Source organism: Dermacentor variabilis, chromosome 11 (genome assembly GCF_050947875.1).
Source record: "Dermacentor variabilis isolate Ectoservices chromosome 11, ASM5094787v1, whole genome shotgun sequence".
NCBI classification, from domain to species: domain Eukaryota; kingdom Metazoa; phylum Arthropoda; class Arachnida; order Ixodida; family Ixodidae; genus Dermacentor; species Dermacentor variabilis.
The window spans coordinates 27,203,681-27,217,612 of record NC_134578.1 but is presented as its reverse complement, the minus strand read 5'-3'; the positions used below and the strand labels follow the sequence as shown (position 1 = coordinate 27,217,612).

General features: G+C 49.1%; 2 protein-coding genes across 2 annotated transcripts; both read right to left on the bottom strand.

Annotated features, from left to right (window-relative positions):
- Nucleotides 1-26: 26 nt before the first annotated feature.
- Nucleotides 27-7,773, bottom strand: LOC142563066 (uncharacterized). Its single transcript, XM_075673578.1, has 2 exons — nucleotides 7,377-7,773; nucleotides 27-3,449 (listed from the first exon to the last, which is right to left on the bottom strand). The coding sequence occupies exons 1-2, from the start codon at nucleotides 7,680-7,682 to the stop codon at nucleotides 2,334-2,336; spliced, it is 1,422 nt and encodes a 473-aa protein (XP_075529693.1). The 5' UTR covers nucleotides 7,683-7,773; the 3' UTR covers nucleotides 27-2,333.
- A 1,576-nt stretch (nucleotides 7,774-9,349) lies between these two features.
- LOC142563149 (uncharacterized) lies at nucleotides 9,350-11,722 on the bottom strand. The gene is made up of 2 exons (XM_075673695.1): nucleotides 11,509-11,722; nucleotides 9,350-10,802 (listed from the first exon to the last, which is right to left on the bottom strand). Exons 1-2 carry the CDS (start codon nucleotides 11,686-11,688, stop codon nucleotides 10,077-10,079), a joined length of 906 nt encoding a protein of 301 aa, XP_075529810.1. The 5' UTR covers nucleotides 11,689-11,722; the 3' UTR covers nucleotides 9,350-10,076.
- Between the last annotated feature and the right edge of the window lie 2,210 nt (nucleotides 11,723-13,932).

Sequence of the window (13,932 nt, the reverse complement as noted above, 5' to 3'; positions counted from 1 at the left end):
TCGTTAAACGGAACTCAAGTGACCAAGTAAGGAAGTTCAGTTTATCACCAGTTCCATTTACCGAGAGACTGAGCTGAAGAGTACACACAGTGCTTCTTTGAAACAAGAGGATACTTTTATTGCCAACAGCCGATAATTTGTAACAGTTCAGGTCCCAAAGTGTCTTCTTGCAATCTTACTTCTTGCACGCAGCCGCTGACTGGAGCTAGCCGCACAAAACGTAATAACGAACGCAACAAAACACAGACATTTAGCACATCCCAAGCACTGTGGCAATCAAGATTAAGCGAAGCATTTTGGAGGTACTTGGCTGTCTAGCATTTTTTTTTTCTGGTTCCACAAAGCGATAGCAGGTTCACCAACCTGCCTGTATAAATTGAGCAGTTGTGTGCGTGGTTCGCGAGCGTGCCTGTCTGTGACGACATCAGCACGACGACGACGACCGCATTGATGATGACTGCGTGGAGACAATGACGTGGTTTCTACGCCGGCCGTTCGACGCGAACGTACGCCATGGCAATTGTTGGTTCATGCAGAAGTGACGAGAGAAACACAGATGGTGACATCAGCGACTACTTGTTATGCCATAGTACGTATGTCCGGTTATTTTGTGCGGCCTATGTAAAACGACGATCACGTTTGTGCGCTGGCCAGTAAATGCTAGAGAAGTCGCTACGAAATCGCGCGATTTCTACGTTCCGCGCTACGAGGAAAATGCCGAGGAAAGTGGTTCCGGTCCCGGACATAGTGCGCTCTAACACGGCGCCTCAGAGCACGAACTGTCCCAGAGAAGGAAGACAAAGAAACGAGGTGGCTTGCATGCACCGAGCGTTTTAAAGTGCTTGCTTGCTTTGGAGCGAACACTACTTTGAAAAAGTACCGTGTATACAATGTATCGTACTTTGTGCATGTTATCATCCTGGTAGAATTGTGATGTGATTGTGAGTCAGTGTTCGTATCATCCCTTGTTGAAATAAACTTTTTCTGAACAAGAGATAATGCCAATGCCTACTGGGCTAAAGACCTTTCTCTTCAAGCTACGCAGTGGTGCCTTAATCAAAACGCGGATGTACATAGAAATGGGAGCAAGAAACGTAGCTGTTTTAAAGTACACGCCAAGCCGTACACAAAATGTGCTACTAGAGTGGAGTACGAGTTTCCACAGTCTTGCGTTAAGACATATGTCCGCCAAACTGGGCGATGCGTAAATCCGGGGGCGCGGGAACATGAGCTGACACTGAAAGATAAAGACGAACCACATTTGCCTAAGCATTGCAATTCACATCAGTGTGAGCCACGACTGGACCAGATACGAATTCTTGAAAGACGCAGGGACACCACGGCACGTGAACTGTTAGAGGCGTTTAATATTAAAGAGCGAGGTTCGTCTTGTATTAGCGACGCATCAGTTTTACTTTTGCACGCAGAACGAAGGTTTTTTCGATGGCTGGATGTGATTAGTGTGTTTCGCGACTTGAGCTGTTTTTGCATGTCGCACATTCGCCTGCGTGTATACATTGCATGTTATGCAATATAGATTAAACAGTCGGAAGTTGGCGCTCCCCTTGTGCCCTTCCGTACTTCCTCGTTTCCGGCACAGCTATCATATGTATGGTCTACTCAGCAATATGAACCGACTAGCCCAGCAGCATGTATTTGCGTGACAATATCACGAGAAAATAAAGAGAGAAGAGAAAACAAAGGATTGTACATTTCCTTGTTTTTCGGAAAAATTACGTATACATAATTATATGTCTATTTACATACCAACAAAACTCTATAGCAACATAATTTATGCCACCAAAGCAGCTTCGCTGGTCAGCCACCTTCACAGGGTACAATGGCTCCACAACGTTTTTTTGTTTTTTTATGTCATGGTTGGACCGTTAGACAAAGCGCAAAATGTTATTCAAGTTAATCATCAGAAAATTTGTCTGCGAATTGCAAAGCGCTTGCTTTAGTAACAGCTCAAGCCTTGTGGGGAAGCGACGCGCACTGCAGAATTAATGATAAACGATTTAACCCGTGGCCATTTTAAATCATTGCGCAACGTCGCTCCAGTAATCGCGCTTCTCTCGTCGAAGCGGACTTAAGCGCTCGCAATGAAGAGTCCCAGTACCAGTCACAAGTTCGGAACGGTTACACCAGTTGTCCTTCGCAAGTTGATACAAGCCGCAGATTACCGAGCGAGTGATTCAAGAGCTATCACTTGCAGACAACTACGCACATCGGCACACAAACAATCAGTTCCTGAAATGTTTCGAGGTTCGGCCCCAGGGCCGTGCATGCGTTCGTGGCACTGCATTCTCCTGACCGTCCGTAGTCGCCTTCGCTCAGAACATAACCTCGAACCGGACGCGCATTTCGTCTGCGTTGACATAGCCCTCGTTTTCGACATCATCCGCGCGGCAAAAGTTCCCCAGCGAGTAGAGCGGTCCCGCGGGCTCCTCGGCGTCAGGCCTGGCGAGCTTCGAGGCGAACGCTTCCAGATCGGGCGTCAGCGTCAAGTAACGCGCACGGAGTTTTTCCCGTGGATGGATAAAAGTGATCCTGCAACTCCTGAGAAACGGCCACTCGAGATGAGCGTCGTTGGTTCCTTTCTCGAGTTCAAGACCCGCGTGAACTTTGAACCCCTTGTCCTCACCGTCTCTTCTGACAAGGAGTGCCGGTAACAGGTGGTAGCCCAGAAAGTACCGCGGTTCGCTGTAGCACCAGGCCTTACCATGCGCCGTCGCCATGCCCTTAAGAGCGGTCCATCCGCGCACCACCCACTCCTGGATGTTGGGAACGCTCGACGCGAATTCCAAAGTCTTCGTGGCAACCTTCAATAAACTCGCAGACTCCATGGCCACGTGCTCTTGAAGCCGGTCATGGTACTCAACGTTCTCTTTTGCAATTAAGTCCAACTGCTGCCCCAGGTCCAGCGACATTTTGGCCATGTCCTCTCTGATGCGGCAGTAGGTGCCGTTGTGCCAATTGTTCGCTTCGGTCCCGTGGTCCTTCATGGCACTCAGAGTTTCCAGCTTCACGCCTTCCAGGCACTGCGTGAGCACCGCTTGGCAGTGCTTGCGCTCGTGAGTCACGTGTTCCTGAACGGAGCGGATCTCGTCTCGCAGCGAGGCGTTCTCGTTGAGTAGCCTTCGGAGCGTCTGCAGCAGCTCAGGCATGGCGGAAGTGACGTCATCACAGTGCCCGTTTAGCCATGCACCACGGGCTTCTTCGAAGCTGTCGTCGTGTGGCTCGTCCTCTGGCGCGGTGTCCAGAGTCTGCCGGAGTATGTTGGAACTGCAGCCGTCCCTCAAGTGTTGCACGACGTCCTTCTGCAGTACTTTCTTCTGGCACCGCGTGCAGGCGACGTTGTAGTACTGGCAGGCGCCGTAGCAATGCTCGGCCATGTCCCATGCCTCGGTCACCACGGGGCAGCCGTTCTTGGCGTTCCAGCACCAGGCCTGCAAGAACGAAATTGACGGTAGGAATGTATACCGGAATCCTCGTTTGCTTATCCGCACAATAAAGGAGTACTTACACTGGACATCTGACTCAATTGATTGCCCCCCTCCACTGTTCATCAAACAAAGCTCTACGGGCATTACATAAAACTCTGGAAAGTCATGCAGCAGCCTAACTGATTTTTTGAAATACTTGCTTTTAAGAATTAGAGTTCTTTTCGGTGCCCAGAGATGGATACTTCATGATACGTCAATATGGTTGTCTTCATTCTTGCGGTTGCTGCATCAGCCACACGCGAGAGTAGGCAGAAGAAAGGCGCTCCGCACGCGTTTACTTTCTGTATTGAACGTCGTCGTACTTAGCCTCATTGCTAATTGATGTCAGAACAATCTTGCTGTGTCGTGGCGTCGCGCTTAAATGACGAAGTCAGGTCCGGCACCTCGACACCACATTAGAGCGAAATGAAAGGACCTTAAAATTGCTTCGCAAACATTGAAAAGAACAGTGCCCCATTCTTTTGCGACAACTCACCAATATAGGACCAGACTTACGCGGGTAGCAAAGATAAGTGTTAGATGGCGAGCTGAGGACCGAGGACCGTTCAACGATGGCAGAAAGAAAAAAATGATAGGCGTGCCAGTAAGAAAAACGAAGTGTACTGCGAAATGGAGATCGAGCGCGGCTGGCTGATAAGAGGAAGTCCGATTGGCCAGATAAGGTAGCGGAATGCACGCATTAGATTAACGAGTTGGGAGCTGCGGGAACGGAAACGAAGTCGATGAGTGCAGAGCATTTCATGAACTGACGAGAGGAAATGTGTCGGCATAAGATATTATTTTGCTGCTGCTGCAGGACAAAGCCAACTGGAGATCGCAGAAAGCCCCACTGGGATCGCCGCGTAAGAAAATCTTAATTATCATGTATCCTTAAACATTTCTCATAGAGGCTGCGACAACGAACCTGTGATTATTATCGGTGCCCAGCTTCGCACCGTTTTATTCTTCGGTAACATCTGTGGTGCACTTGTTCAAAGTTATCTGTGTGGTTGTTGCACTTGTGTTTATTTGTTCGAGTGTTCGGTGATACAAGTCACGCCCATGCACACTGTCTTTACTATGAGTAGAGTAGGACAATATGAGGGTGATTACTATGAATCGCTTGTGCGGAGTTGTGACAGTGCATATTGTACTTGACCCTCGAAAGAGAACTTTGTACTCGTATGCCTATATGTATGCTATATGCTTATACTTGTATGCGCTTGTTAAACCGCATGAATCATTTGGCAGGCGCCACCCCGTTCCTGTCGCCATCGGCTATGCTATGCGGAATGAAGCCGTTCTCGTCCGATCACAAAAAGCTACTCCCGGCCGGAATAATGCAGCGATTCTCTTCCGAAGCCTTTCCTTCTCACGCTTCGCCGGCGAGCTGAGCTGCGGTTCACCAACGTTTTCACCGTATCAGGCGGCCGTGAATGGCGGATGATGAGAATGGTACAGAATCGAGCAGAAGAAGTATCATAGCATGGTACCGGTTCAGCTGTAGCATCTCTCACAGCTGGGTTTGCAAATTATTAATTTAAAATACGGTACCTAATTTTTCCACAACTTCTCAGCGTTATGAAACACGACGTGCTGAGAGTTCCAGGATCATTTTGATCACCTAGAGGTTAATTTACGAGCACCCATAGCACAGGGTGCGAGCATTTCACCCCCCCCCCTCCCTTGCTCTTTTGGGAATGCGGCCACTACGGTCTAGAGTCCAAACCGCTATCTCGTGCTCGGCAGCAGTACGCCATAAGCACTGAGCTAGTGCGGAGGGTTCAAGCTGTAAATACCGAACACTGATATTTGCACATCCGCCGCGGTGAATCGTCAGAATAAGATTTAACGGAAAGGGGGGGGGGGGGGGCTTATCAGGCACCACTGCGAGCTCTCTACGCGATAGCGTGCTTTCTACACGAGACTTTTGCACATAAGTCTCCACTTTTCAGGAATAGACACCGACCTTATCTTGTTTTGAGCCACAGCGGCTTCGACCGATGGGCGCACTTGAAGTGCAGGAAAAGTGGCGGAGCCGCACAATGCCCCCGCGCGCTGTCCTGCAAATATTTACAAAGACGTTGAGCCGGCAGTCAGGAGCATGCGTGCGGTGCCTTAGCCCTTGCGCTGCGATTCGCAAAGAAAACTGCAGCGGACTCTTTTTGGCCTGAATTCAGTCGGTGTAGAAGCGTGATAGACGGGGAGTAGACAGATGCGAGATAGATAGACGTGGTAAAGCTTTCAGAAGTTACAGGAACAGTTGCCTGCATATGTGTGATTCTCCGGTTCACCTAACTTTTTTTTTTCGTTTTGCTCACGTTTCGTTGCTTCCGGAGCTGGTTTTCATTCACTTTTGCAATTTGATTTTTTTACACTTTTGTAACGTAGTATCTAACTATTCTGTTTTTTCTGCTCTCTGCCCTCTCGGTTTACAAACATGCAGCCTTAATATAAATTCCCAATTGGATCACCAGAGTAGAAATCAACTATTATTACTGCGGACAGCATAGTAAATGAATTTCTCGGTAAACTTCCTGCTTTTATTTTCAGTGTCCTTATGCCTTATCATATTCAGCTTAGCTTGCTTTCGAAAATGAATCACATGTAAACAATTGTATGATTTGGACGCTAGTTGATACAATTCCATGATTTTGACAACATTGCAGAGAAAATGAATGGTTTAGAATATCAGCTCAAGCATTCTACAATTCTGGAGGACATAGGTCGACACACTTCCTAATGAATTGAATACCTCATACTTACTCAGACTTGGATCAACTCGGCAGTCTGAGTGGGACTGGGTAAAATTTGGTCCAGTCTGAGGCGGACAGAGCCTTAACTCAATATATATTTTGTGAGCAAGTCTGAGTGACTTCCTTTAAGTTGGCAGACGCATGCTCGGGGACAACACCACAGATGACGTGGCAACGCTTTCCCAAGTCCCTTTGGCCTCAGTTTGCGGCTGCTCTTGTTCGCCCACAGTTGATCAATTCAAGACTCCCTGTGATCCTTTTTCTTCTCATAATTAGATAAAATGTTAACCCTGCTTTTCGAGACACCTTGCATAAAGGTCTTCGTGCAAAATTCACACAATATTAGGGCGCGACGTCACTCCCAATGAGAACGTCTGCTTATAATGATCGCGCCGGTTTGTGTTACCATGCATGAACTCTCTCTTACATGTCTTATGACAAACATTATTTAAACATAAAAAGTCTGAAAGGTGTCAACTAAAATGGACTAAAGAGGCCAAAAGTGCACGCACTTCACGGTCCCGGCGTAGAAGAGAGAAGAGAACATGTCATAGCCAAGTCGTTCTTTAGTCAGAATTTTGAAGAACCAAGATTTTTCTTCTTTTTTCCAGTCACCACGCAATGTTACGTTCTTGTGTACGGAAACCAAGTAAATCCAGATCTTTCCAACCGTCGAATCTGATACTATCACCGGCAGATGAAAATCTGGCGCGGCTGTCCTTCCAGCACAACAGTAACCGTGCGTAGTCCACAAATGTTACTAGAATTTGGCATGAAAGAAACAGAGAAAGAGAAATTGCATTTGTATGCTCCCGCTGCGCTGAATGATGTGCAAAACAATGTGGCTGAGACACACTTTGCGACTTCCCAAGGGTGCAACACACACACTAGGACGATCCAGATTCGCTTTTTTTTTCTTTGTAAAACAGGCACGTAACAGTGTCAAACTTTAAACTGAACAATAAGGCCCACAAAATGCAAACGAGCAAGCACAGCACAGCGGTAAGAAAACTTTTTTTCATAATACTTTCTACGACCAAAACGCAAGCCGTTGTACAAGGCCTCCTCGTTTACACAGAAAAAATTCAACTCGGTATTTATGTTAGTTTACGTCTGAACGTGATTGACGGTCTACCTTTCGCTTGGACACGTCGGAAAGCGGGAGGACCCTCCACTCGATGTCGTCGGGGTTGATCCGCATGGAAGTGTGGAGCGGGCAGGCGCCGACGTCCATCTCGCGGCATCTATCGTAGCACGTTCGGCAGACGACGTCCCGACACGGCAGCAGCGCCGTCTGCTCCGGCACCACGGCACACAGGCTGCACACGCGCGACGCCGAGAACGGCTCGAGGAAGACAATGGGACGCCGGTCCAAGTCGCGGCCGAAGCCGTTTAGCGTGTACGTGTAGCGGCCGGCGCTACAGCCAGACGTGGACGCCATGTTCCGCGAAGATTTTTCACGCTGCGCTTTAAACACAGGCTCCGCAGTGCCGTTCGTACGCGAGCTGCCCACGGCTGTCCAGTCGTCTGCTTAAGCGCATCAGCCACGAACACCTGTTTCAACTAGGAGGCTGGCATTGCTCGAAGTTCACTTTCAAGGAATAGCAATGTTCGCGCCCTCTATAGCAGGAAAATACTTGTATCTGCACGCGAAGGATGTCTTCTCGGACTGTGGCGCATTATAGTTCTTCATTCAATTCAGTGATGGCGCTACAATCTGCGCTGTGGTAAACTTACCTTATCAGAGGGTCCCCCTTTGAAGCGAGATGAGGTTTGCTGCGGAGAACTTCGCCACTAGTGCTAATCAGGACGCCCGATAATACTGTGTTTGCTTCCTAGAGAAAAGCAAACATAATGCGCAGTGCGCGGCGGATGGGCAGATATGGCTACTAAGGCATGCATTTGTATGTTCCGGTCTTCTAGATAAAACAGAAATAACGAACCTTTCGACGCCCTTCAGGCGTGATGAAAGGATGCAGTCTTCGTTAGGTTTGAACAAACATCTTGTATGAGGAAAAAATGAAGGTGTTCCTCTCCCCTATCTCCGGCAGCTATGAAGAGGTAACGGCAAAATAGACGTAGTTGAGGAACAGCGCATTTTGCGAAGGTGTACGAACGTACGCGCACACACGAGCACGTACAGAATCGAAAACTATTCCTCATATTATGGTATCTAATAAAAAAAATTGCGAATTACAGTTAGAACGCATCAACTGCTATTGAATTAACGTGGTTTGACGTGCCAAAACCATGATTTGATTATGAGGCACGCCGTAGTGGGGGATTCCGGCAATTTGGACCACCTGGGGTTGTTTAACGTGCACCTAAATCTAAGTACACGGGTGTTTTCGCATTTCGTCCCCATCGACATGCGGCCGCCGTGGCCTGGATTCGCTTCCGCGACCTCGTGCTTCGCAGCCCGACAGCATAGCCCCTGAGCAACCACGGCGGGTAACATAAACTGTAATTGACTACACGCACCACTTACACTCACCTGGAAATCATCAACCATTTACAATTAGGTAACCGATGTTTCAGACAAGCTAGCTTCCAATGCACGTAAGGCTTGACGGTAATGCAGAAAAAGTTGCATGATATGCGAAATAGTTGCAAAAAAGTTGCATATCATGCAAGAGACTTGCATGATATGAGAGTTGTATGGTATTTGCACGAGGGCTGTCCGGATGTCTTCGCGAGAGAAAGCGCAGAACGCGACCGCGCGAACTATCTCGCCGCTTTCTTCGAAGAGCACCCACTCAGGTGCTGTCACTCACGCGACAACTTTGTGGCGTCTCAAGAGAGCGTGAAAATGTTAATGATAAGAAATGCAGAGAGGTCGCCCTGACGTACATTCTTAGGCTTCTTGCCGTGCAGCATCGATCAAACAAGTGTACCGCGTCATTCAAGTGTTGCGCATGGTCCAGAAAGTGTGTAAGAGCTACGCGTCGTACGGGCAGTTAACGCCTAGTATTCTTGTAATACTGCGCTCTGTTATGGACGTTCCGCCATTTTCCTCGTGGCGTGACGTAGTTGCGGCGCTAACAAAATAGCGGTGATGACAGAGTTGCGCACATTAATTACTGAAGGGAACTCTGGCGCTTGTTTCACGGTTAAACACGTTTCTGGAGCTAAAACTAGCGGGAACCGTAACAGAACCCACTTGTTGGGCAGGCACGTCCAGTTTGTGCCAGTCACACATAACTATCTGAAAAGGAACGCTACTGCACGATGAAACGTGGACGCACGGGCTTTATGAGAGCCGTCCCTTTGGCATTCAGCCTCAACGGGTAAGCTTACGAGACCCGTCACCAGAGTTGCATCCGCCGACGCTCGTCCTACGCTTGCTTGCAAAGAACTCGCGCGCAGAAGACTGAGTACCAGGCGAATACGGAGCATTGCTTCCTGTGATCGTCCTCAGACGCCAATATGCCAACAATTTAGAGAATATTTCTAAGATGTGGCTTCTGCACCACAGAGTAGACGCATCCCACCACGACAAAGAAAGCCAACCACGAGGAGCACCGCAGTACTCGACGAACAGCCGCGGCTCATAGCTCTCCGTCTCCAGGTAGCGAAGCAGGATCAATGCCTTTAGCACGTGGTGCAGGTCCCCGGGGCTTGAGTTGCAACGCACGCAGACGGTTTTGGGTCGAAGATCAGTCCTTCGGGACGAGGGAATGATAGGCGCCTGCCGTGCTGCGTACAATACTGCAGGAACTCTTAACACATAGAGTCACCACCGAATCGCGCCGTTCGAAGCTTGTCGCTGTCCTTTACCCGTTTGCGAAAAGCTCACACACCAAAAACAGCCCGCCGCACAACTGTGGAGTATTCCCTATGCGCGAGGGAGCATACTGTCCTTGACGAATGCCGCAATTTTCTCGGAGAACGCTAAATATGGTCTGTGGACGGCACAGTGAACGCATCCAATCCAGGACAGGGACACCCGACCACGTGGAACGCCGTAGTTCTCTGTGAACAGTCGCAAGTCGTAGCTGTCCGTTTCTAGGTGTCGAAGAGCGGGCAGGGCCTTCATTACATCGTGCAAGTCTTCCGGATAGACTTCCAACTCCCGTAGCGACAGTTCCGTGTTCAAGGTCAGGTGTTCGAGAAGCGTAAATGGCTGGTGCCGACCGTAGCGGACGCAGTATTGCAGGAACTCCAAACACATGCCGTCGTGGCCGAAGCGCGCGGTGCGCAGAGTGTCGTGAGTGGCAGACAAGAATGCTCTCGATGCGACCTTCAAGATGCTCATACTCATATTGACGTGCCCGAGATTAGGGAAGGCGGCGCCGTCGACAGGATCGTCTTCCGCCGATCCCACGCACCTTTCCAGACTCATGAGTTTGAGCTTGGGACACAGCCTCGAGATTGTGGAGAGTCGGAGACCGCCGCAACTTTCGAGAGCCAGCTCTTCGAGACCCGGCAGTCTTGCGAGCATATTCCGCAGTTGCGAATCCACGTCACTATACGCTATGCCGGCACTGAGTTCCACCGCGAGGCTGCTGAGGTTACGGAACGCCGATATCTTGGCAAGCGCGTCCAGAGAGTGCACAACCACCTGCAATATTGGCCGGGTGTCATTATATTTTTCGTGTTACACTGCGGCTATTCAACACGATTCTATCCGTATATGACTGTTTGCATTAGGTAACTAATCGTCTAAGTAAGGACAAAATGGTAGGTCCCAAGTTTACAAAAAGGACGAAGATTGTTGCCATTGCCATTGGATTCTTCTCTAGCAGACTCGTAACACTGCCTCAGCAATGATGTGAAGAGCCTGAGGAAATCCTTCCTGGCCAGCTTAAATCATGTTAACCAGAATCTTAAGCTGCTGATCGATTGAAAAGTGAACGTTATGTTTCAAGTTCTCTAGGAATCCTTACTCATAATATTACCAGTATCGAAGGAAGCTTCTTATATACGTTTCACCATGCGATTAAGTGAACTGTCATTAACGCTGTTTGAATTGCATGGAGACGATATCTACTGGAACGAAATTGATACTGTGGCCACAGGGATAAACTTATGTGCCAGATTCAGTCATGAATTGACTGCCACGCAGACGCCCCCAAGCGCTCTTAACCTGACAGTGCGAATATTAAATAGCACTTGTGCAAATTCACTTCCTAGCATGCTTAAAAGAGGTAGTTCGCAGAACGTCATAGCGAAGACAGCGCGAAGGTGGCACAGCGGCTTGAATACGTAGGACACCTCGTGCGCTTCTTTATTGTTAACAATATATATTCCCAAAGATACTCACTTACCTGCAAAGTTTGGACGAACGAAAATTTTCTTGCAGCAAGCGTAACGTCGACTCCTATGAACGGGCTCGTTGGATCCTTTGCCTGTCCACCTGACATGTTGTCAAGCAAGCCGAGCCAGAGATGGGTTAAACTCCTTGCTCTTCGATGTTCCGACGAGATGGCCAAGCCATACGGAACCATGTAGCATTTTGCGACCCACAAGGAGTCGATGCGACGCAACTAAAGAGAGATAAGACCAACACGATCGTAATCATCATCATCGTCATTACCTATTCCAGTCTATCACTGAAGATTTTCAGACGTCCGTGAACGGGCGTCTTCCCAGCCCATGCTAAGCCCATGCCTCTTTCTAATCGAATCGTTGCTGCTAATCAGCTACCGCTGTCGAATGTCTTTTGTTGCAATGTCACTCATCCTGTTACTGCAACAGAATACCAAGCACCTTCCTTACGTGATGCGTCACCTGTGTTCGAACTGCACCTCCCACACTTAAATCGCGACAGGCTTTAAGTCATACCGTATATTGACCTACCTAGTACGGATAAATGACATAATATTCAGCACGGCTAACATACAAACAAGATTAGAGGGCGCCGACTGAGGCTTTAATAGAGGAAGAAGGTTAAATATGCGACACCAGTGAGCATGCGCCTTCAAGTAATTACAAAGCCAAAAGGCAAAACGAAATGGTAACAAAGCACAGAAACGGCGAAATATTCAACTACATGGAGTGTCTGCAACTGTTCTTTGCGCAACTTATTTTTCGATTTTCTCGTTGTATTTTTTTCAGCTTTGTTGTCATTACGTCCACGCAAATGCATAGCACTGACGACAAGTTTTTCACGAAAAAAGAAAACAGGACCAGTGCTCTGGCTGATACCCGGCCTTACCATATGCCCGTTGTATGAGAAGCATCCAGCGGTGTTACAGGTGCCGCACATCGATGGTACATGCACTAGACGAGACCGACGGAAAACCACCGACGCTTCTCAGCGCCCTGCCAATGCGTTTGACGATTCCTATCCCTTCAACTAAGACCAGTGTGTGCACCATGGTGTGACATGTGCAAAGCTACTCGGCAGGAACGCTATCGCGCGTTCGCAAAACGCTCGTGCCAGCAGCTGAAGCCAGAACGCTGACCTGGTTCCGTCAGAGCTGACTGAGTGCAGCGTGAAGGTGCGTCTACATGGCTTCGTAGCTTCCGCAGCCAAATCATGGCCAAATGAACAGCGCAACTCTCGAAGTCTTCTAAGCTTACACGCGCCGTCCGCGTACGTGCTGTCGATACTGAAGAGTTATCGCTGAGCAGGTCTACGGGCCAGCGGGCGAGCGGAGACGGCAGCGGTGTGCCGCACGAAGAGCTTTAGCTCAGCGATCCCTCGCTCGGTCGAGGCAGAGTAAAGTCCCTTGATAATTATCAAGGGGCTTTAAGGCAGAGAGCCTCGCTGCGCCACCTTTTGGACAAGGCTGGAGTTACTGTGACGAGATTACTACGCTCGCTTCAGGGTCTCGATCGCGCTCATCCACTCGAAATCGTCGCCAAACGGCCTCGCTGCTGAACCCTCTAGCAGGATACAGTGGTCCTCTTCAGTGGGCAAACAGCTCCGAGGTTTTTTAGCCTGCATGCGAGCCAGCGCCGCGCTTGAAGATGACGTCGACGACATGCTGCTGTGTGTGCGGGCGGTCGCCATGTTCGTTTCGCAAAATCACTGGTCCGCTGCGCGCGTTCCGCCGAGGACGATATCAGCGAGCGAGCGGCCCGCTCCGTAAGAACGCTGGCCGCCCCAGCGTACCACGCATGCGCATGCACGTCTCCGCTCTTCCTCTGGGCCCTCTGGCCCGCAAAACCGCTGAGCTACAAATCTAATACGACATGCACGACCGCGCGAACGCTCCTCAAGTGACAATGTGAATGATATCGCAAGAAAGGCTGTTAGTGTTTTTTCAGCCCCAGTGGGGGGGGGGGGGGGGGGCCGAGCACCTTTCATGGTGTTCTTGTGTTAGCCATGCTATATTTTCAACAACAACATCGCGCATGCGCAGATTATTGCTAATCCGCACTGATGTATGTCCGTATCTTAAAGTCAGGGCATTAAGAGACAGGATGAAAGGCAACCCTTTACCTGTAATTTCTCGTACTTTGACGCATACCTTACCTTAAAGTTCCACCCTATGTGTATTTCCGAGTTCCTGGCCCCATACGTTCGAGAGGCGCAGATCGAAAACTCCGCAATGTATATATATCGGCTGAGCCACGAGACCTAGGTATTGCCATAACTTTGACGTTTTGGAGGATACATTTAATGGCTGAATTTCGGGTTCGAGGTCACGCGATATGAACAATAACCATTCGTACAACACCGATATCTATGGTAATAAGTGCGTATGCTAGAAAGTGTATAATGTAACCGCTTCCCTACAAGA